This window comes from Watersipora subatra, chromosome 3 (genome assembly GCF_963576615.1).
Source record: "Watersipora subatra chromosome 3, tzWatSuba1.1, whole genome shotgun sequence".
Lineage (NCBI taxonomy): Eukaryota > Metazoa > Bryozoa > Gymnolaemata > Cheilostomatida > Watersiporidae > Watersipora > Watersipora subatra.
The window spans coordinates 15,195,936-15,219,873 of record NC_088710.1 but is presented as its reverse complement, the minus strand read 5'-3'; the positions used below and the strand labels follow the sequence as shown (position 1 = coordinate 15,219,873).

At 33.6% G+C, this 23,938-nt stretch overlaps 1 protein-coding gene across 1 annotated transcript in view; it reads right to left on the bottom strand.

Annotated features, from left to right (window-relative positions):
• Positions 1–677: 677 nt before the first annotated feature.
• The window catches only part of LOC137390372 (fibrillin-1-like), a 36,415-nt gene continuing 13,154 nt past the window's right edge, over positions 678–23,938 (bottom strand). Inside the window, exons 9-25 of the mRNA XM_068076705.1 lie at positions 23,441–23,557; positions 23,024–23,149; positions 20,541–20,669; positions 18,774–18,893; positions 18,151–18,279; positions 17,788–17,926; positions 15,607–15,665; positions 15,215–15,343; positions 13,637–13,759; positions 12,183–12,317; positions 10,796–11,044; positions 9,116–9,340; positions 8,276–8,404; positions 6,554–6,784; positions 2,115–2,237; positions 1,742–1,861; positions 678–730 (exon numbers count right to left, since the gene is read on the bottom strand). Coding sequence (XP_067932806.1) covers positions 678–730; positions 1,742–1,861; positions 2,115–2,237; positions 6,554–6,784; positions 8,276–8,404; positions 9,116–9,340; positions 10,796–11,044; positions 12,183–12,317; positions 13,637–13,759; positions 15,215–15,343; positions 15,607–15,665; positions 17,788–17,926; positions 18,151–18,279; positions 18,774–18,893; positions 20,541–20,669; positions 23,024–23,149; positions 23,441–23,557 — 2,336 coding nt within the window. The remainder of the gene's footprint in view (positions 731–1,741; positions 1,862–2,114; positions 2,238–6,553; positions 6,785–8,275; positions 8,405–9,115; positions 9,341–10,795; positions 11,045–12,182; positions 12,318–13,636; positions 13,760–15,214; positions 15,344–15,606; positions 15,666–17,787; positions 17,927–18,150; positions 18,280–18,773; positions 18,894–20,540; positions 20,670–23,023; positions 23,150–23,440; positions 23,558–23,938) is intronic.

The window sequence follows — 23,938 nt, the reverse complement described above, 5'->3', positions numbered from 1 at the left end:
AACGGGGGCGACTGTAGCAGGGATAGCCTCCTCCTCCTCCACTGTCATTATCATGGGTCGGGCACCAGGCCGAGGAAGAGTGGGCTGGATTTGCAGGAACTCATTCCCTGCCTGCACTGCTTCCTCCAAGCTCTGGGCCTTCATTGCCAAAAGATGGCGTTGGAAGGGCGTGTTTCCCAGGGTCAGGGAAAACGCATCCATGGCCATACTGGATTGGTAGGAGTCGGGAAGGTCAGCGTATGCTATCTTCACCAGACGCTCCATTTCTGTTGCGTGTTCTTGGAGGCTCGTCTTTGGTTCCCTCTTGAGGTGGAGCCTACTCTTAGCCTCTCTCGGGGAGAGCCCGTACTTTGTGCGTAAAGCCGAGAAGATGGAGGCAGGCGAGTTTCCTCGACTACAGCTTCTGGCTCCCTCCTTCAGTGTCTCACGCAGGTGGAGGAGAGTGGCCTTCTCACTCCACTCATTAGCTTCCGCAACCTCTTCGAACTGGGAGATGAACAACTCTACATCTTCACTCCCATCGAACTTCGGTGGCTTGAAGCTAGCTTCCTTCTGAGGTATTTGTAAAGCTCTAGTAATAGCCTCTGTTAGTTGACCAATCTGGTCGACATGGTGTAACTCTGCCTCAGCCAGATCTCTGGTAGCACTCCGTCGGCTGCTTGGCATGGTTACAAGGGTTATCTTAGAAGTCCGTGGTCAAATCCCACTGCTGCCACCAGTGTGTTGGATCCTGCGACCAACACATAGAGGCGACTAGGTCGGCTTACTCTACCGGTCTGCATTCACTCTTCACAGGGGCTGTGTAAGGGTTGCCCGTGACCAACACGCGGAGGCGACTAGGTCGACTTACACCACCGGTCCACATCAACCACCTTACAACAGGAATTGCTCCCCGAGTGGTACTATACTAGTTCGACAAGGTCGACCTGAGGTCGACGGGGTCGACAGTGTTTCTGTGGCTTTACTCCCAAAGTACAGTCCATAGACTGAGTCTTGGAGTAAAGTAAGTGCTCAGTGTGGTTCTGCTATTGCGCAAGTAACAGAAGAGTGTGGGTCCAAATGCAAGGCATGTATTGAACAACGTAAATGAGCCGAAGCTCTACCTTATATACAGCTGATTATGTAAATAAGGCGGCAAGCGCCAGCCTCCTTTAGGGGCGTGGTTACATAAGTGAAAAAGAGAGTACAACTCCAAATAATAAGAAGAAGGGAAATGGTAACATACGTTTCCATCACAGTAGATGATTAAAGTACATCAAGGAAACGAGTGTACAATATCTTATGTGAAGGCTAAACACAACAAGATTATATCGTACTTGCTAGTGAGTCTTTATTAACATTGCTAAAAAAGGTAAAAAGTGGACTCGATGGATAAAACGAATAAAACAACTTCAAGCTCAACCCGCCATTGTATTACATGATACAAGTCAAACACACTCCTACTAACAATAACGTATACGCTAAGTGTTTGCAATAAAGTATATGACATGACCAAATAAGTTTTTTTTCTGTTGCCATTAGATGTATATTATGAAATACATGTTTAGCAATAAAAGGGCAACTGAAAACACTTGAGCTATTTGTTAAGAAATGAATAAAAGAACTTTGAGCTTAACACGCCATTGTAATGTATTATATAATACTAGTCAATCACATCCGTACTAACAATACAGTATGAATGTCCTGATATGACCAAATAAGGTTTTTCTATTGCGATTTCTATAATTGTACCACAACTTACCAGCACAGGTGAAGCCATCTCCTGTATATCCTGCATTGCACTGACAGTACCACTCCTCACCTTCAGCTATACATTTGGCATTTTCATCACATTCAGCATTGTCTGGGCACGGTGTCTCAGCTAAAAACATTGCATACCTGTCTGTGTTATTCATGGATAGATACATCTTGACTTTGAGTTGCACAAACACATCACTGTTAGTTATGTGGTACATATTAGGTAAAAATTCAGTTTCTCGTAAATTTCTTATAAACATTCTCGCAGCAAATTATGTGTTGGCAAGATACACCAAAAAATACATATTAAAAGGAAACATTGCATGCTGCGGATACAAAAGGCTCGCTGCACAGTTAATAGGTGCTTGAAAGCTTACAAGAGCAGATAGATCCATCACCAAAAAAGCCTTCCTTACAAGTGCAGACATAACCACCTTCAGTGTCTGTGCAGTTAGCAGCCATGTCACAATTGCTAGTTTGTTCTGTGCACTCATCAATATCTAGAGACAGACAGAAAGCTCATAATGGATAAAGCATGAAAAGATAACTTCTTATTACATTAGCACCCAGACAGATGCAAAAAAGTTTAAAATGCTGGGATTCAGTTAAATATAGTATAATATGGACATTGATATTAGGGAGACAATTGAAAAAATTACATTGTTATTTGGTTTGGTCAAATAATGAAAAACCTGACTAAGGGTTTAAAGAGTTTTTACAATAAAATCTGTAGCATTATATATAATATAATATAATAGGCATTATATATTTTGAGTGTTTAGTTTTTGTGTAACTAAAAGTGAACATACTTCTTAATCTTTACTAAAATAAGAGCCATGTCGGTCCATTCAAGCACGTTACAAAAAAGAAAATTGCTTCGCACGGGAATCGAGCCTTTTGCTTCAGATACAAAGGCAAGGACACTACCGCTACACCATTTGAGCATCTCACTAGTAATCCCACAACCAAACACGAGGGAAGCGATTGGTTGGGAGATTTATGATAAATGCATATGTGCACACAACTCCCAAAAATTATTCATTAGCGGCCGTCGCAAACCCTTGTACCGAAATCTCATCAACAAATTTAACCATTTTTGTGTAGAGTCGTATAAGTATAATAATGATACAAAACACATATAAAAATATTTAAATATGTTACCAAGCCTTTGAAAAGTTTTCGCAGTATCCTAAAACTAACCCATCTGATCGGATTATACATAAATAGACAGATTAATTTGGCCAAAAATCGCGATAAAAACTTGATAAGCTTTTTTAATCAAAATTAAGACCAGCCAACGAAACGCCAATTAGGTCATGCGACAAATAGTAAAACTATTAATTCGTGTGCATTTCACGAGAAAAATGTGCACATTTGACCAGTTTGTTGCATTGTCTAATAGCCGAAGGTTTCTGTAATTAACGTAAAAGTACTGAAAAGTTATTGTTGCTTTTTTGCCGATTCTACGAGACTCTGACATTTCGGACACTTATAATGAGTACTTTGGTATTCCAACTGATGTCCAAAGCAGTGAAAGTAAAGGGAATGACGATGATATTTTTCTAACGATTCTTACAATATTACTTATAAGATTATTACAATATTTAATTGTAAGAATAATTATTCGATTTGATAAGATTTAGTTACATGTATAAGAATTATAATTTAAATTTACAAGATCGAAGTATATAGTGACTGATGGTGTGCAATATGTTACTGTTATTATTTTCTAAAGATTTTGTTGATGGTACTAAGGCTGTGCTCAATATTGCGGTACTGCCAAGCCATTTTTAATATCTGCAAAATTAAGTAATAGGCCTACATTTTCTTATAGATATACATCTATTTCTATGACAACCAGCTAAAATCTGTTTAGGTTTTTAAATTCAGCATGATTCTTTAGATATAAATACAGAAATATAGATAAATATTACACTTTTTGATATTGGTTGCTATGACCAATGATATAAAGCCATCCCCCAGCAATATTTATAATTATATATATATATGTATATTACACAGCAGCTTGCCATTTTACTTCTAATATTGCATTTCTCCTATTGCAGGGAGAGATATAAACATATATTCTTTTCCTTTCATTATTGCTGTTTGTTGTACATAATAACACCCAGTAAATTACATCTACCATTGCAGTTATTCTATTGCACTGCAGTGCCATTTGACTGCTAATATTGCATTTTTCAACCATCAGTACCCTTTCTTTTTGCATTATCACTTTGGTCGTGGGCTGTATGACAGGGGAATTTCTAGTGTAATAATTATGCATATACTGATTTACACATGATGATCTCTCACGAGGCATGAGACTGCTAGCTTACTAGTGTTAATAACAACAATAACAGTAAGAAGTAAATGCCAAAATTTATCATTCATTAATTTATTACAAAAATTGCAAACTAAGTGATGTCTTTGTCACAGACTGATTACAAAAATTAATCGTAAAAGACTTTTATACTGTCACAGTTTAAGTTGTTTTTATTAAATTTCACATCTTTATTATAAGTAATGAGTGGACACTTTAGATATGTTGATACCTCTTACTGTTATTATATAACTAACCAAGATTACTTTTCATCCGTCACACTATTTTAAATTTATCAAATTAATTACAGATTTCTTTAGGATTTTGCCCAGCTTCATTCTCATTTTTCAAAGTGCCCATCTATTAGTACACTCTTATCTATTTAATACACTTTTACCTGGATTAGCAAATACTGTGATTAGTGGGTTAGTCATATAGAAACCTTGATACGCATGTTTAGGAGTGAGACAATCCTTAAATGAGCGTGTCATCTGTGTGCATGTAATTTAGGCTAAAACATTGATACTTGCAACTTCTACAGTGTGTCAGCATACTACATAATAGCTGAGGTAGGTTTGCAAGAATGACAATTATGTTCAGTACCTTAACATAAGCCTTTTAATAATAGAAGAATACTTTAACAGGTGTTTGATTTTTGTATTCAAAGCTGTATTAGTCACACACTAATTATGAAATATATTTATTGCCGAATATTTTCATAACTCTTTGTAAACAAATACACAGACAGAGAAACAGACAGTCAGGCAGAGACTAACCCTTTATTATATCAGTACCTGTACAAATGGATTAATCGATAAATATTGCATGAGCTTTATTGTTATGCAGACAAGAACTTACTAAAAATGATAAATTCAACAATTTGTTTTCTTTGTATTATAAATAACTAATAAAAAATTAATAAACAGTGATTTTATAGCGTCTATTGTTCGATAGAAGCCGAAATTGCAAAATGAAATATCTCACTAATGCCCTAAACGCTGGTAAAACAGTCATCTGTGACATGTTTGTTACCCGGCTCATCTATCTATATATATATATATATTAATCTCAGTTTCACATTTACATTTAAACACCTTTACAGTTTTATTTTTCCTCCTAATTTATTTCAACAAAACACTTCTTTCATGACATGAAATTTAAAAATTAAAGTTGTTTGAAAAGGTTTGAAAACCTTTATAGTTGTTTTATTTTTTTTTAATTCCTTTGAACTGCACAAAAAACACTCTTCTCAGAATATGAAGTTTAAAAATTAGAATGGTAAATGTTGCATATGTTAAATAAAAATAAGCTTTTGTCTAAAGATTTTTGTATTACCCAGGCAACGCCGGGCATTTATCTAGTCGAGTTATATTGCTGCTATTTTATGTCATCAACCTGATAGACTTCAAAGTGTTTTGCTATAAATATAAATGGAGACCTCAACAATCGCATCTGTTTAACGATTTGTTTACACTGAGTGCTCACCAACAACATGTGTAATCCTCAATTATTGCCCAACTCGTCTTTCAAAATTTATAACTTTCTACCATTAAGCTTGGTGATGCTTAGGATTTATTACAGTTTCAGCATAAATTGTTTCACGACAAAAATCTATGAGTGCGTTCATTGAGGACAATTGTACATCAGGTGAAGGTGGATTCATGAGTTTCTAATCAGATAAATCAAGGCAGATTTATATAGAAACTATAATTGTAAAATTACCAATTGAGTGTTGCTTGAAGTGAGCCTACTTTTTCATAATGAATAAGACCTAACGAGTCTGTTCTTATAACTCTTCCATCACCGAACATCGTTCTTATTATAGTAAAGACTGTTATTCAATTTTCAAATGCAGTCGAGTGGTGGAAGCCGCAGTGTCAGTCTCACAAGCTGAATGTCATGAGTTAGACACCAGTGGAATGCAAACTTTTACAAAGCGCTTTAATTTATTGCGACGGTTTCAAGATCAGTGTTTTGCTATGTAGTAGATTTAGGTATGCATTCTTAGTCATGAACCAAATAGACCATATATGGTCATATAGAACCATATATGGTCATTGGTAATCTAACTATTGAGCCGACAGTCCCGTGCTCCGTGAAAGATTGTCATGTGTAATAAATATGTGCGCAATTATTCTTATATGTGAATAGGGTATCGAAAGGTGCAGTTCCAGGATTCAAGTCTTGCGTGATGCAATCTTTCTCGGTTTGCATCACAGGGATTCCCATGCTGTGCAATCTTTTTTCCTGACACTCTTTGCGTGGCTTCAAACAGATGGACAGCCATGGCTCTTATTATAGCAAACATTTCTTACTACTCCTATGTACTGGGATTGCTCAAGCATTCATCCTTTATGATAGCACATCTCACAATCAACACTTGTACCAGCACTCAACTAACTTTACCAATAACCAACCCTTTCGTTAACATTCATGTAGTCAACAAACTACAAACAATACAAAGCTGCAAACAATAAAGACATCCAGACTCACTGATGCAGGCTGACTCTACTTTTCTGTATCCTTCTAGGCAGAGACATCGATGGAAGCCAGGAAGATTCTCACATACGGAATTGTTTCCACATGATGAAAACAAACACTCATCAATGTCAGAGCAGGTTCCTTCTATCTCTTCATATCCAGCTTTGCATGTGCAGACAGCGTCATCCAGTGTATTGCTGCAGACGCTTAGCGGGTCTATACAGGGGTTTTCATCACACGGTGCTATAAAGTAGCAAAACCATTTTATTCATCTGTATAAAACGTAACCAATGTAGAGTTGAGTTAAACAGACGTATCACTGTGGTCTCACGAAATAGATTAAATGTGTTCAGATTTGCTAGTTAAGAGTATTCTTCTCATGTCAGCTCCCTCATGTCATGATCTTCTCTATTTGTTTGACTTGGATATTTCATGAGTTTTCTTGGGAGGTACTGAGGTGGTGTACCATTGCCTGCCTCAGCTTTTATGTCAGGGTTGCAATATGTTAAGAGCAATCGTAGTTGGATTTCCTTCCTAAGACCACCAATGATTCTTGTGTTTCTCGAACTGCCAATCTACTGATCTTAAGTCAAAGTCTTAACTACACAACTACAAATGCAAGAGTTTTAGAGCCTCAAACAAATTTGAGATTTTTCAAAGTCAGCTCGCAGTACATTATTACTGGATTTGACAGTTGTTATGATCTGTTTTTTTTGCAACTACTAGTATCTTAGCAACTACTAGTATCTTAGCAACTACTGTTATTTTAGCAACTACTAGTATCTTAGCAACTACTGTTATTTTAGCAACTACTAGTATCTTAGCAACTACTGGTATTTTAGCAACTACTAGTATCTTAGCAACTACTGGTATTTTTGCAACTACTAGTATCTTAGCAACTACTAGTATCCTAACAACTACTGGTATTTTAGACACTACTGGTATTTTAGCAACTACTGGTATTTTAGCAACTACTAGTATCTTAGCAACTACTGGTATCCTAGCAACTACTGGTATTTTAGACACTACTGGTATTTTAGACACTACTGGTATTTTAGACACTACTAGTATTTTAGCAACCACTGATATTTTAGCAACTACTAGTATCTTAGCAACTACTGGTATTTTAGCAACTACTAGTATCTTAGCAACCACTGGTATTTTAGCAACTACTAGTATCTTAGCAACTACTGGTATCCTAGCAACTACTGGTATTTTAGACACTACTGGTATCCTAACAACTACTGGTATTTTAGCAACTACTGGTATTTTAGCAACTACTAGTATTTTAGCAACTACTGGTATTTTAGCAACTACTAGTATCTTAGCAACTACTGGTATCCTAACAACTACTGGTATTTTAGACACTACTGGTATTTTAGCAACTACTGGTATTTTAGCAACTACTGGTATCTTAGCAACAAGCATTTGATGTCGTAAGAATGAGCTGCAGTTGGTGTTTTAGAAGCACCATTTGGTTACACGATATTATGGTTTAGTATCATAACAGTGATCACCTGATATAATAGTAACAACCATCTAGTATCATAGCAACGATCATCCGGTACATGCGACAATCATCTGGTATCATAGCAACAAGCACTTGCTATCATAGCAATGATCATTGGGTATCATAGCAATAAACACTTGTTTTTATAGCAACAATTATCTGCTACATAGCAACAACCATCTGGTATCATAGCAACAAGCACCTAGTATCATAAAAATTATTACCTGGTACTTTAGTGCAAACAAATCCGTCTCCAGTGTATCCAGGTTTGCAGGTACACACAGCCTTCCCCTCAACATTCTCACAACTAGCTTTTTCATGACATATGTTGTCTTTTTCACAGACTTCCAGCTCTAAAATTGTCATTATATGCTCTCATGACTAGTTTATGCCTGCATTCTCAACTGTAAGCCCGTGACTTGCTGTAAGGATGAGGTGGATAGAGAAACTTAAACCGCCAGGCATGAAGACAGAGCTAAACAAAAATATAAAAAATAGGTAGCGGATAATAAATGACGCAAGGATAAACAAACAATGATAGACACAAACCAGGTGAACACAAAAATGGATAGATGTAAACAAAGATAGTCATACCTATGACTGAATAAATAGATATCATCATGATAGACAAACAAAGGTACACATAAACACACAAAGAGATTAAGAGAGGCGTAGATAACACAAAAAAGGTCTTGAAGTATGGTGACAATATATTTGTGTTCTGAAAAGAGTTGCTGTGTAATGACCAAATTTAGTTAAAGCGACACCAGACTTTGTTATTGCAAATGCCGAATATACAGGTGCTACATACATGGTAAATTAGGCTAGCTACTTATATAAGACACATGAATAAACATAGAGTTGCCAATGATTCATCATAAAAATCAAGTGATTTGTAACTAAATAAACTAGACGGATAAAAAATAAGGTAGTTGTCTTCGCTAGAAAGGACAACTAATCGAAAGGGTGTCTCAACTTTATAATATTTTATGATTGAAGTGCTCACATAAAAAACACAGTAAAATTTTTATTACATGATTATAAGTGGTTAGAGAACTACCTACCACAGTGAGTGCCATTCCAGGATCCTCTGACACATTGACAGGAGAAGTTACCAGGGATATTGAAACATACTCGATACAAAGTATCCTCGCAGGGAGATTCTATACACTCATCAATATCTTGACATTTATTAGTAGGTATGAATTCAACCTGATGGTAACCTGAGTTACAGACGCATAATGTAGGGTCATTCTCATTACACAGTCCATAAGATCCGCATCCACAGTCTACAAGAGAATCATATTTGATCTCTGATTGGATGATACTAATAATGCTAGCCCACATGCACCTCAAAAAGAGGTGAAAAGTTATATTTTATTGATAGTTGTGCTTTTCTGTTGACTGTGCGCAAACAAACCTTGGTTAAAATTAAGCACTCAACCTATAGGATTGGAGTACTGAATTTAGATTTGTAAGGACCACATTGCATAAGTATCTTTTTGATTTTGTATTATATCAAAGACATGATAACTCCTAAAACAGCTTAGTTCAATTAGTAGTACAACCATACTTTGACATATGAGTTTCTCAACATGAGTAATTTGAGATCCAAGCCGCATTTCGAGCATTAATTTGCTTTGAGATATGAGACAAACTTGAAATGCGGGCATTCGAGACAGTTCTTGATGTGATTGGATTAATTTGTACTTAGTTATTTTATATTGGAAATATTGTTCCGAGGTTAATGAAATTGACACATGAACTCGCTCTCAAATGCATTAAGCTCATATGTTGAAGTTTGACTGTAGTTGTTTATAGCAAAAGTTACTAATCTTTAACAAAGTGTACTAGCTAAAGTCAAGAATCAAGTTGTAGTCTAAGAGCAGATTAATCTCCCTGGTCAAACATCAACTTGAGCAGAAAAATATGTTAATGGAACCGAAGGTAGTACTTTTTAAATTGAGAATCAAAATGTTTAAAACCCTAAATGACAGTCACTGGTAGGATTTGATAGTTGTGTCAAGTACACTCTCTTCTTACTGATAGAACATTCAGACATTCGGTTGTCATCTACAGGCATATTTGCAAGACATTCTGCTGAGGCTTTCATAGATATACAAGGTAAGTGATAGCTACCGCCTGCTCTATTCATAACCCTTCGTAATTGATAAATGGGAAATATTTTATGTACGATGTATAATTTATGTACATTTGGTTCATTGAAATGAGTGTAATATCCTCATTAGACAGACTACAAACTTTCTTTGCAATTTCTTTTACCTTTCTTTTTATATCTATTTAATTTTTTGAGATTTATGTATGAAGACTCACAGACTTGTTGTTAATACTTTTGAATCAATATTAAATTGATAGCAATTTCAAAGTGCAGTACAAACGTCAAAGCCTTTAATGTTTATGTTACAATAGGTGCTGCTTTAAATAAGTAAACTTTTACCAACTTATAAAATTTTGCACATTCAAATAATGAGGCTGCCAAAAGGATGACAAAAATGACCGCTGAAACCCATGATATTCAGCAATCTGGTACTTTAACCAACTGAGCCAGTCAACCACTTTCCACCATCTCAGCATAATTGTGCCAATCTTTATTCGCTGTGTTTTGTGACGGAAAAAACAAACAGACAGATGGATAAACATACAGACAACGGCCAATAATAATATAGATTGGTAAGAGTGAAGCAAAACTGCTACAGATTAAGGAGAAACTGATCATTACATACTTTCGATAAAACTGCACTTATAGGATCCTGGGATATTCTCACATAAGTAACCCTCTGCACATGTTCCATCATCCAGGCATTCATCTACATCTTCGCAGAATTTCCCATTGCCTTTGTAACCATTGTTGCATTGGCAGCCGAAGGTGCCCGGTAGATTAGTGCAGACAGCATTCGCTGAACAGGGTCTTTTCTCTGCACACTCATCTACATCTGCATACAAATTGATCAACTCCATGCTCGTTTCAACAGCTAAACAATACGCGTTTATATTATTTAACTCTCAGCTTCATCACAATATCAAAAATTTTCAAATACGCACAAATATTTTACAAATAATATGTTAGAAATATTCATTTACATATTTTACTGCTATGTTAATTTTTTTATAGTTGGCTATCACCTCTTCGTTTGTAACATTTTATGATATAACACAAAATAGAATTTATCTAAAATTATGTTGATGCTAATTTAGATTTATTTTGTCTGTAAAATCGAGCAGTAAATTTATAAGTATAATTCAAAGTAACAATTGGGATAAGGAACAAGTGTACAAAAATTAAAATGTTGCCTCCAGCCGATAAGCAGCCGAGATTATTCTAGGGGAAGTGAAGACAAGTTGTCTTCTCTTTAAAATACTTTTTGCTAGAGCTAGCTAGTCTTAATAGATAAATGCTCAAAAACACAGTGTTGTCTTATACTCTATCTTACAATTCATTACTTACCACTTTGTACTGTTTATAAAACTTTGCTTAGTCAATATACTTGTACTTGACTCAATACACTTGTGCTTGAATCAATATACTTGTACTTGACTCAATATACTTGTACTTGACTCAATATACTTGTACTTGACTCAATATACTTGTACTTGACTCAATGTATTTGACCCAATGTACTTGACTCAATGTACTTGTCTCAATGTACTTGACTCAATGTACTTGACTCAATATGCTTGTACTTGACTCAATATACTTGAACTTGACTAAATATACTTGTATTTGACTCAAAATATTTGTACTCCTCTCAATATACTTGTACTTGACTCAATATACTTGTACCTAAAGAATAAATAACTCAAAGTTACTAAATGCCCAACTAGTTTATGTCTGAATCTGTAAAAACTCCTACACAACTATTCAGATGCTAGGAATGAATTAAGATATAATTTATATATATAATATATATGCATATATATAATATATATAAATGTATATTTTATATTTTTATGTATATATAATTTTTTTCATATGAATATATAGAAATATTTATTTTTATATATGTAAATATATATCACTTTATTTGAAACAAAGGTTGAATGAAACAATCTGGTACAAATCAGGCTGCAATAGTCGAAATAGCTAGATTTTGTTCAAGAAAAGAGGCTTACCAGTGCATGTTAGAGGGTTGCTGTTAGTAGTTCGGTATCCAATTTGACACAGGCACATTGGCTCACCATTAATTTCATCCTCACAGAATGAGTGTTCTGATAGACAGGCATCGGGGCTGCAGTTGGCACCAATATCTTAAACATATGTGTTAAGAGAAGTGCACACATATAATTATGTTCATGAGTAGAAGAACAGATGAAAAATAGAATTATTAGATAGAACAGGTCTCCCTCTATGTGCTGCCAAAAAATATAAATGGTAGGTTGTTCAATTTTTAGTATAAAAAGATTTGGATTTATCAGGATGATGTGTAAAGAAACTGAACATATCTAATATAAAACAGAAAACTTATTAAACTGCAAGGCTAAATATAAGTAAAATTGCATACACTTTGGTTTCAAAAAAATTCAGAGAGTAATATTTATGTCATTAAAGGAGAACCTACAGTCAACAAACGTCCCAATGTGGTGCAAATTAGCTGTTCCCTGTCCAAAATTACAATAATATTTTGTATCTGACAAAGAACTGTTTATTTGTACAGTTGACATCTATTGACTACAAGACAAAAATGTCTAAAATATGTCTGGACAAAAAGATTAGCTTACATAATGATCAAAAAATTTTAGAAAATGTTTTATATAATAAATAAGCCATGTAAAATAGTATAACTGCAACATAACAATCATACAAAAAATTTCTACCAAATGGTATCATTTTAGTGCAAAGATATGCATATACAGTGAAAACAGCAAAGCTAAAGTGAAAAAAGTGCCGTGTGATACCAACAAAATACTGCTGTATAAGAAGACTCATAGTGACAGGTCAGTTTTTGAAGGCAGAGTGGTATGACTACGACTCATGAAAATAGTCAAATCAGCATAATGTGACTCAAGAAAACAGACATAGTAGCCTAGTGCGACTAATATAAACAGTCACAGCAGTATAGTGTGACTTATATAAACAGTCACATCAGTATAGTGTGACTTATATAAACAGACACATCAGCATAGTGTGACTTATATAAACAGTCACAGCAGTATAGTGTGACTTATATAAACAGTCACAGCAGTATAGTGTGATTTATATAAACAGACACATCAGTATAGTGTGACTTATATAAACAGACACAGTAGTATAGTGTGACTTATATAAACAGACATCAGTATAGTGTGACTTATATATACAGGAACATTAGTATAGGTAATGTGATTTGTATAAACAGACACAGTCGCACAATGCAACTCATGTAACAGTAGTATCTCATGCAAATCGAGCGTTTTGTAGCATCATCTAATAGACCAATCAGAAAACTAACTGACTATTTCATTTGCAGCCAGTCATTACAATATCTTCTCTATGACTCTTTTATCATTTGAAAAAAATCATTGCTTCTCAGTGTATGTAGTTCTACCAAACCAAACTCTACTAGAATTGCTTCTGTATTTTAACTTACATGTGCAGACTTTACCGTCTCCCTCATAACCATCATAGCATCGGCAATTGTAGCCTCCATCTGTGTTCAAACACTCTGCTTCTGGTGAGCATATATACTGCTTCATGTAACACTCATCAACATCTAGAGAAAAATATTGTGTACCAAATTTTATGCCTTTACACTGAGAAAACGTGATGTTTCTACGTGTATATGACTACAAATGGCTTTGGACTTAGTCAAACCAAGGAGTGATCAAACAGCTGGAATACTAGTCACTTGGCCAAGCAACTGAGTGGAACAATCAGACATCTGATAAAATTGCTAACAATTAGTTAAGCACCTTTATCAATAATGTATTGACTTCTATAGATTCTGCTGCTTTATTGTTTATTCTGATCAATTGTGAAGCTAAGATAAAATATCAGATATAGTTTAATGTTCTATTTTCAATATTGCGGTTGGGATAACAATGCAACTAAACTTCAGATATATTGTTTTTTTAAAACAAAGATTTTTTTATAAAAAGTTCAGTTGAATATATTTGCAACTACTGATAGCAAAAGCGTTGGGTGTTTTTAATAAATATATATAATAGTATAAAAATAATAATGAAAAAAAAAAATATATTATGATGCATAAATTTATATTACAAGATTTCAGTTGCAGAAGCTCATCATTGATTAATTAAACAATTTAATTATGCAATCAGGACAAATTTATTCAAGTTTCAAATTTCAAGTTTGACAAATTCATATAAGAAATTTGTTATATTTGCAACATTCATGTTTACTTTTGAGGTAATTAGTAATCTCAATTCAATATCTCATTAATTCAGTCAATATAGAACTCTGTTCAATAAAAATGTAGTCAATAATTAAAAATTTGGCCAATAGAATTTAGGCAGTTCTTTGCACCGGGTTTACATACTCTGAGCACTCAATTAAATGATAAGTATTTTTATTCATTTTATCAAATTTTTTACCACAGGGTGCATGTGCACTATGTTTCTACCAGTTCGACAGATTGACTGTATCAAAGATCATATATCTTAAGTTCGTTGGAAAATGTTATACCTACTAACTGTTCAATGTAGTCTCACCAGATATATTGCAGTCTAAAATTGCTCTTTCATATATTAGGCATATTTTAGAATTGCCGTAATCATTGTAGAAAATGTTATCAATTTTGTACTCAGTGTCTTTGACTGCCTTTTATAAAAATAAAATACATATAAAAATATATATGTATAACAAAAAATTAATGTTTTTTATGAGTATAAATAATTTAGTTGTACTTATAATATGTGTGTTATATTTATATATACTGTGATGTAAAATAACATATGAGTTGAACAGTACTACTCAGTGTTAAATATGCAAGCACAAATAAGTTTATGTTGCAAATTTATTTGGATGAAGAACTTTTAGAGTCCACGGATGAGCATATATAATGTTACCAAAGCAAGCATTTTTATTTAAATTCAAATTTATGGAACATCAAAAAAATTACAAAAGATGTGTACAACAGAACATCACATCCATGTTTACCAAAAATACCACTATGTAATGTGGGTCTTGTCAGAGCGAACGATCATACCTGTGCAGTTGTTTGTCAGCTTATCATATATATATCCATCACCACAAACACAGGAATAGCTTCCAACTTTGTTGCTGCACTTTGAGTCAACTGGGCAGTTGTGCTCTCCCAATTTACACTCATCAATATCTTGAAAGAGTAACTAGTGTTAGATGCTAATGGAACCAAATATCATGATGCAACTTTCATTTCTGGTGCATACATAAACAAGTTGGAATATTTATTGACCATATAAACAATGCAACGTGTTAGTTTTATCAATAGAGGTATGCACAACAACTGGAAGCCAATATCAGCTTACTAGTCATAAACAAGCAGCTAAGGAACAGCAGAAAGACAAGGATATAGAAACTTTAATAGAACATTAACCAAACTTATAGATAACTAGTAACCTGGCAGTCTTGAGCGCCATGAGAGATCGTTAGGTCTGCTGATAAAACAAAGAGAATAACTGCATACGCAATAATGCTAACATCAAGAAGGTGAACAATTGGTGTAGGTGGTAGCGTGTTGCGTGTAATTGCCGAATGGTGCGAGTTCACATCCTATGTAATGAATTCTTTTTCCAAGCTCCAGCCGTGGCTTTGGTCAGACGAAAATAGCTCTTCTTAAAGATTGGCAGGTAATGCTCTTATCTTACAAATAATGGTGTAAAACCCGACTGCTATGATAGTCTGTAACCCTAAGACTAGTTGAGCTCAAAGATTTTTTATCTACCATAACCACATGACTCTAAGGCTAGCCAACTTGGTTAACTTATTAGATAAGATAATTAGAGATACTAAATCTGAAACCGTGATACACTCTCCAGCTATCAAAACCTGTGCTCCTAGGGCTTACTAGATATGACAGCTAGAGATCTCAGCATTAAGAAAGGCAGCAGAGTTCTCAGCAACAAAGTTCAACCATCCTACATCTAACAAGCATAAACCTTCTTTGAACAATTAAAATTCATATCAAGTAACTTATTTGAAACTCTTGGCTCAAGTATTGAGTAAACCTTTTCTGAAAAGGTGATTTTAGAGTATTTAAGGTATGAAAACTCCTACCGTAACATCCACTCAATGGGTCTAGCCTTAGGCCCTCTTTGCACCCACAAACTGCCTGGCCAGTTGGGCCATCGCACCTCATACCTCTGTCACAGCTGACAGCTGCACATGGATCTTCAGCTGAAAAATCATTGAAACCCTTAAACCAATGACTTGCTACCTTAATTTAATAATAAAATAAAAATTCCTTGCTTGAAAATGTATGAGCGCTTAACTATCTCTTATTCATAGGAGTTGTCTACTCGTTGACTATGTTACCTTTGTATCCTCTCACTACAAAATGTAAGTATCTCCTGTCTGCTGTAGCCACAGTTTCCTACAGTTCTAATTAGACGTGATCAAACCGGACTAAAACCTGAACATGCAGAGTTGTCTGATTACATCTTATGTTCTGTTGCATGAATTTGGTTTGCAAAAATAATATAGCTCTCAAGTTAAATTTTAGAAACTAAATTTGTAGTCAAAACATGACAATACTTCAAGAAATCAGTTTTTTCCGTTAATCTGAATATGAGTAAGCCTAGGATTTTTTTATTGTCTGAAATGCTGAAAGTGTAATGCTAAAAAATAAGAGTGTTATTTATATAACAGAAGCAGTGAAAAAAACATAGCAAAATAATATTGACTTGTCCCAATACACTAACTTGTCAATTCTTTCAGTTTTCCATTTAATAGACCCTTGCAAGCTGTAATAATTTTGTTAACAACAATAACAATAGCATTTGTTGCTGATGATTATAGCTAGTCTAGGTTCAATTAAGGATGCAGTCGTAGTGATGCCAGTTTGTATTCAGTACACACTCTCATTCACTGTATTTCAATGCTTCGAATGGGTTTGGAGTTGCTTCCTCTGAATCATAGAAACAATAAAATCCGGACGCAATCGACCGTATTTCACTTCGCTAAGTTTGTGCAAAATCATTCCCTGTGAGAGTATTTCGATATCATAAAAATGCTCGCTGCTAATGGATCCAAGTAGATATACTCGGCTAAACCTTTCCCAGTCAAGGAAAAAAAATTCAACGCACAACCAAGCGGGTCTCTGCTATGAAAACCTTCAACTGCTACTCACTATTGTTTCTGCTTTGCCAAGGATGAGTCGCTCGCACGAGTATGATAAAATGAACATTTTTTAGTGCAACTAGTTGATTATGTATGAATTGAAAAGTGACCGTAACTCGAAACCGAGTGTACTTTAGCAAATTCTGTTTTGATGGATACATTGCAAATTTTAAAAAAGATTGATAGTGCAACTTTGAATTGTTGAAATGGTAGGATGTGAATTCGTCAGCAGTGGGCAAGTCCGAACCCATTTGAAACATGGAAACGCAGCGATAAGAGACAGAACTTCATTCACACTGAGTAGCCTTACTTCTTTATAACAGAAAAGCAAAAACTGTGAAGTAATAAACTCGGTGAAAACATATGACAAACTCATATAGAAGAGATATATCCTTTATGTGAATAGATATCTCATAAATAAACCATTTAACATATCTATCAAATACAGGAGGTATTCAAGACATGAGCTCACCTTTCACACAGACTTCCTCTCCGTCTCCCACAAATCCTCTCTTGCACTGACATAGATAAAGGCCTGGTGTATTGATACACTCGGCGTTATCAGTGCACACAGGCTGGTCTGCCTTGCACTCGTCAATATCTAACAGTCAACAATGAGAACGTATTAAATAAAGCAAGACCCTTCACATACAAGTACATGTTACATCTAGCAAGTGTAAAGGAAATGAACCATTGATCCCTTTTGAGAGAGAAAGTATGAGAGGCGTTTCAGTATGTTCAATTTAAACTGGTGCTAATATGAAATAAAAATGAAAGAGTTAATTACGATAACTTTCTGTTTATAGCTAGACAAAGTGTACAAACCTATACAGCCAGCTACTCCATCCTTGGCCACTCCATCACCCTCATAGCCATCTAGACAAAGGCATTCACCATCATTGCACATAGCATTTGGATCACAAGCCTGACCATCACCACAGCCTTGTGGCATCGCTGAAACAGCCCAATACAATGATTGTTAAACCAGTCAGATGTTTATGTATAAGACCCTGGTTTATTACCAGCCTGACCTTCCAATTACAGGCTGGTAATAAACTGGCCACTTTAACTAAATTTTGTTATTCTAGTGCTTGATTACTTTTACTAAATCTTCTTGCCTCAATTGAAAGTAAAATAAAAAAGACTGTTTCAAAGTCATGTAACCATTTTAGAAACATTACAAAGTCTAGAAAGATTATTTCCAACACACAAATCGCATGTTTTGGTCACATTTGCGATAATATTTATTCTTTAAATTTTAAAGTCACAGTTTTTTTCAAGGTATCGTTAACATGATTACAACTCCATTACTTTGTAACCATAAACAAAATAAATGAAAAATAATTAATTTTGTACTAAACAAGACTAGGGTCACTTTTTAGTAGAAAAACGCATGGTTTAGCATTTAGAGGCCAATTACTAGCAACAACTTATGAGCCCCGACTAACCTTCACATGTGATTCCATCTCCGAGGAAACCAGACTTGCATTTGCACACATATGAACCTTGAATGTTTGTGCAAGTAGCATCAGCAGAACATTTTGTAAGAACTCCACATACATCGTCAACTGGTGAGTGAAATAGTAAAACAGCAACACATCACTATTTAAAACATAGGAACAAATGCTCGTCTACAACATATATATGTACATATTGCAAAATGTGAAACTATTTTTGTTACAACTATTTAACATTGATAGATAATATGTTTACTAGAATAGAATTTGATGCTATTTCTTACCGAGAGAATAAACCAGACCACCAATATTAGTTAGCGGCTAAAAATTTTAAAAAGCCTAAAACTCTTATGTAGAGTTTTTTACCTACAAGCAAACCACTCTAATTCATCACAATTTTTGTTTGTCTTATGCAATGATATGACTGGGAATTTCTTACTCTTACTATTAAAAAACACAACTCAGCTCGATAAAATGTTACTCGCTATATCCTATATACTAAGAGGGTAAAACAAAACATCAAATATTAGATTGTCAGAAACTAGTTTACGACGTGGATTAGCTTAAAATTAAGACAACCCATAAAACAAGCCGCAAAAAATTCCATTTTCATCAGTCATCTATTAGAATTATTCGCATATTGCTAATAATGACACACCCACTTGTAATAGCCTCGTTGTATATTTTAATTAGTTTATTGAATTGTTGCAAAAATATAAATTTTAATATAAATGTATCTTAAGAATATATTCAATAAGTGCATAAATATTATTGTTCAAATGTATAAATCAAAAACTGTTTTTTCACATTTAAAAATTTGACTATTCTTACATATAAATTTACTGTTTGGAATTACTTCAATTATGCGTATTCTATTATATATTGTTGTTATGCGATTGCTTGATAGAGATGAAATATACATGACCAAGTAACTTACATCATGAAGTTAGGAATTTATAGGGTTTTAGACATTTATTTCCCAAAACAAGTTTCTGAACAACAGAAAAGCAAAAATGAGATATTTATAATAGATAAATTGAAAAGTTGTGGATTTAGCCAGTTCAGTCAAATGCCGACTTATGACCCTTTCTACATACAAGTTTTATGATTTACGATGTAAATATTTGTTCTACCATTCTAAGCAATTTCCAACATACAAATTCTAAAATTTCTTTAAACCTTATGGTTCAGGAAGTAGTCGTGAAACATCTAATCAATAACGGAGCTTGAAAATTATATAAATTGAATTAATTGAAACCACATCTAGTGTAAGCAGGTTAAATATGCCGCACATTTATATCATTTACTCAACCAATGAACTTGAGCCTACATATTGCCAACTCCTAACTTTCATTCGTAAGTCAAAGTAAGTCAAAGTAACAAAAACACATTTTGCTAACTTAAATTATTACATTTGTATTGGCTTTTATGCTGAATGTAATTACTTAAAAAGTTTATCATAGTTTTTAGGCTCTGAAACAAATTAAACAAATTGCAGTGCATTCTATTAAGAATGGTTGCCCCGACATGTAGATCGCTTTGACATACGAAGCAGATATTCGAATGAAATAACTTCGAATGTTGAGATTTAACCGAATTAGACAAGACAGTCGATGCTCGTGAGAAATTGAAGGACACTAACAGAAGTTCCATTAGGAGACTCTGTACTTGAGTAATGAGTATTGTATGTTAAGTGTTACATTACTTACACTTGTTGGCATTATCCATTAAAATGTAATCTTAAGGAGCTGAACTCACCGATACAAGTGCCATTATCAGATTCTGTGTAGCCAGGGTAACATTTACAGGAATATTCTCCATTGAATTCATCTTTGCACATAGCATTCACATCACAGCTGTCCACTCCAGCCGCACATGGTTTCTCAACTGCACAAGCATCAAAAGAAGATTGTTAAAAAGTATACAAATATTTAACTCTTGTTTTCATATTGAGATAATTTGTTTCTACTGATTGTTATGCCAGAACTCAGTTAACTAACCAAGTCAACTTAACTAATATGTTATCACATACTGTAATATAAGACAATATGATATAATATGAAATAATGAGTTGTGAAATATAATATTAGGCAATATAACATAAGATAATGTAATATTGTGTAATGTATTTGATGTTCCATAATATAATACAGCATAACTTAGTATTACTTAATGCAATAATCTATATATATAATTCTTAGCGTTTGTCTTTTTGTTAAACCTTATGTCCAGTTATAGCAATTAAAATCTAACTATGAAAAATTAGCACAGCACTGGATTTGATCTCGGGACCTCCAGATCTAGAGGAGACAAATTTAAGCATTTAAGCTAAATGGAATACAATGGATTCATTGGTCAAACAGTCATTACATTGGCTAAGATACTCACGCTCGCTTGAGGTTAATAACTAGCACTGTTGACCGTTACGCTAACGACTGCGAAGCTGGCCCAAAGTGGGTAATGTTTTAGTAAACATTTTAGTAAAGATCTAGCTTTCTAGGTAAAGTACTCAAACTCACTAAGTAATTATTCTATTAGCTGTGCAATGCTGGGCATTTGGCTAGTATTTACTATAATACCAGGTAATATATTATAATGCAATATAGTATAATGTAAGTATAACATAGTGTTATATAATGTGATACTGATTAAATTAGACTGAATGAATATCACTCTCGAGCCCTCTCATAGGAAGGATCAGCTTGCTAGACCAAGCCAATCGCCAAATACAGCAGATGCCACCTTACGCAGGCCCTTCAAGTACCCTACTCAATTTTTTAATGTTTTCTCCTTTAAAATTGTGCTGCAATTTTTTATAGTAAAATATGATAATAAACAAGTGGAACATATAAACTGTTTATTTAGAGTACGATATAAATATAACAGTAAGGTTACTAATGTATGACTCGACAAATAGAAACATCATATCTAAACTATGTACATAATCAGATGTTAACATCGATATTACCAAATCCTAGCAATTGTAAGATGACTAGCCGGCTTCCCGGCGTTGCATAGGGATTAAAAACAGCTTATAAACAGCGGCAGGCAATGTAGTTGTCTGCAACTTGCCATTAGCCTGGCATGTTGCCAATGACTAATTTGAGTATGCTACTATCGAACTGCTAAGCTTACTAAGAGCCATGAGTGAAAGCTTAAGTGCTGTTGTGTAACGCAGAGTGCTATGCATATTTTAACCAACATATCGACTCATCTCACTTATTGAATTTATTGCATCTCGTGTAGCTTAATTGGTTAAATTATTGCCTGGTGACTCAGGAGGTTCCGAGATCAAATTCAGCAAGTGAATCTTTCTTTCCTAGATTTTAATAGCTATAGCTGGACACACCAAACAACAGATTTTGAGACTTATATATATAGATATACAAGTGCTGTTTAAAGTATGTTGTAGGTGTTGTAGGTGTCATCAACACATCAGCCTGTAGAAATATACAATTTAGAGCAATCAATTTAAAACTATAAAATAAACTATTTATTCAATTTTCATTACTAACTGTTACCCTTTTTTTTATTTTTTTTCTGTTCTACTATTGTTGTAAGGCCTAATTTGAAACACAGTTCTATTTTTGGAATGACTTTATTGCCAATAAAGTACTATATATATATATATATATATATATATATATATATATATATATATATATATATATATATATATATATATATATATATATATATATATATATATATATATATATATATATATATATATATATATATATATATATATATATAGTTACACAATTTCTTTCCAAACATAAAAACAAAAACTACATACATGTATAATTTATATACATGTATATTACGTAACATAAAACTACATATAATTTATGTATATTAGGTAGAATAAAGCTAAATATAATTTATATATATTAGGTAATATAAAACTACATATAATTTATGTATATTAGGTAATATAAAACTACATATAATTTATATATATTAGGTACTATAAAACTACATACAATTTATATATATTAGTTAGTATAAAACCACATACAATTTATATATATTAGTTGATATAAAACTACATACAATTTATATATATTAGATAATATAAAACTACATACAATTTATATATATTAGGTAGTATAAAACTACATATAATATATATTAGGTAGTATAAAACTACATATAATATATATATATATTAGGTAATATAAAACTACATATAATTTATGTGTATTAAGTAGTATAAAAAACTTGCTGAAAGGTCTCACCTTCACAGCTGGTAATGCCATCTCCGTAGAAGCCTTGCTTACATTCGCATATAAAGCTTCCAACTGTATCCGTGCAGTGAGCATCACGATGGCAGTTATGTGAGCCCATTCCACATTCATTGATGTCTTCAAACAGAGCATGGCAGATGCTTTATGCCTTATTGAAGTTCATAATATATTCAACTTCTGTAGAATGTAGCGAGCATAAAAGTTAGCCATTAAATATCTTACTATGATTCAATTTGGCAAAATAAAGGTCAAGAGGTCATGAGAATTGGCCGCTACATAAAATTAATAGAGAAAATTTTAATTAAAATTTTGAAATTATTAGAGAAAATTCACTGATGATTCAATCACAGTGTTTAATACCAAGCAGAACAACTTAAAGGTAACATTGCGACTTGCGAGGCCACTTACTGATGCAGTTCTCGCAGGAGCCACCAAATCCCTCTAAACATTTACAAGTGTATCCTCCCAGCTCATTCACACATGTTGTATTAGCTCCACACGGATTGATTACACACTCATTGATGTCTAAAAACAGAGCAAGTGCATCGGAGCATTTAATTCATCATCTACATTTACAATGTAGGAAACTACCAATAGCTGTCGTAGCAGTAGTATTGCTGTTCTGTTCAGTTGAAAATTGTAACTAAGAAGTTAAACTATTTTTGTTTAGCCATATTACATCTATTAATATACTAGTTGTATATATTTAGTTTATTATTTTAATAACATTGACCTAATAATAATATTAAATTTCTAAACTTTTATATTTGAATAATTTTGCAGACCTTTCAAGTAATTTTAGAATATTTTTAAATCTTTTAATACTTTGATCAAATTGCAAAATTTATAAAATTTATAATTTTGTGATGAAATACTCAAGAAAATCTGATATCTAACTAAAATAGC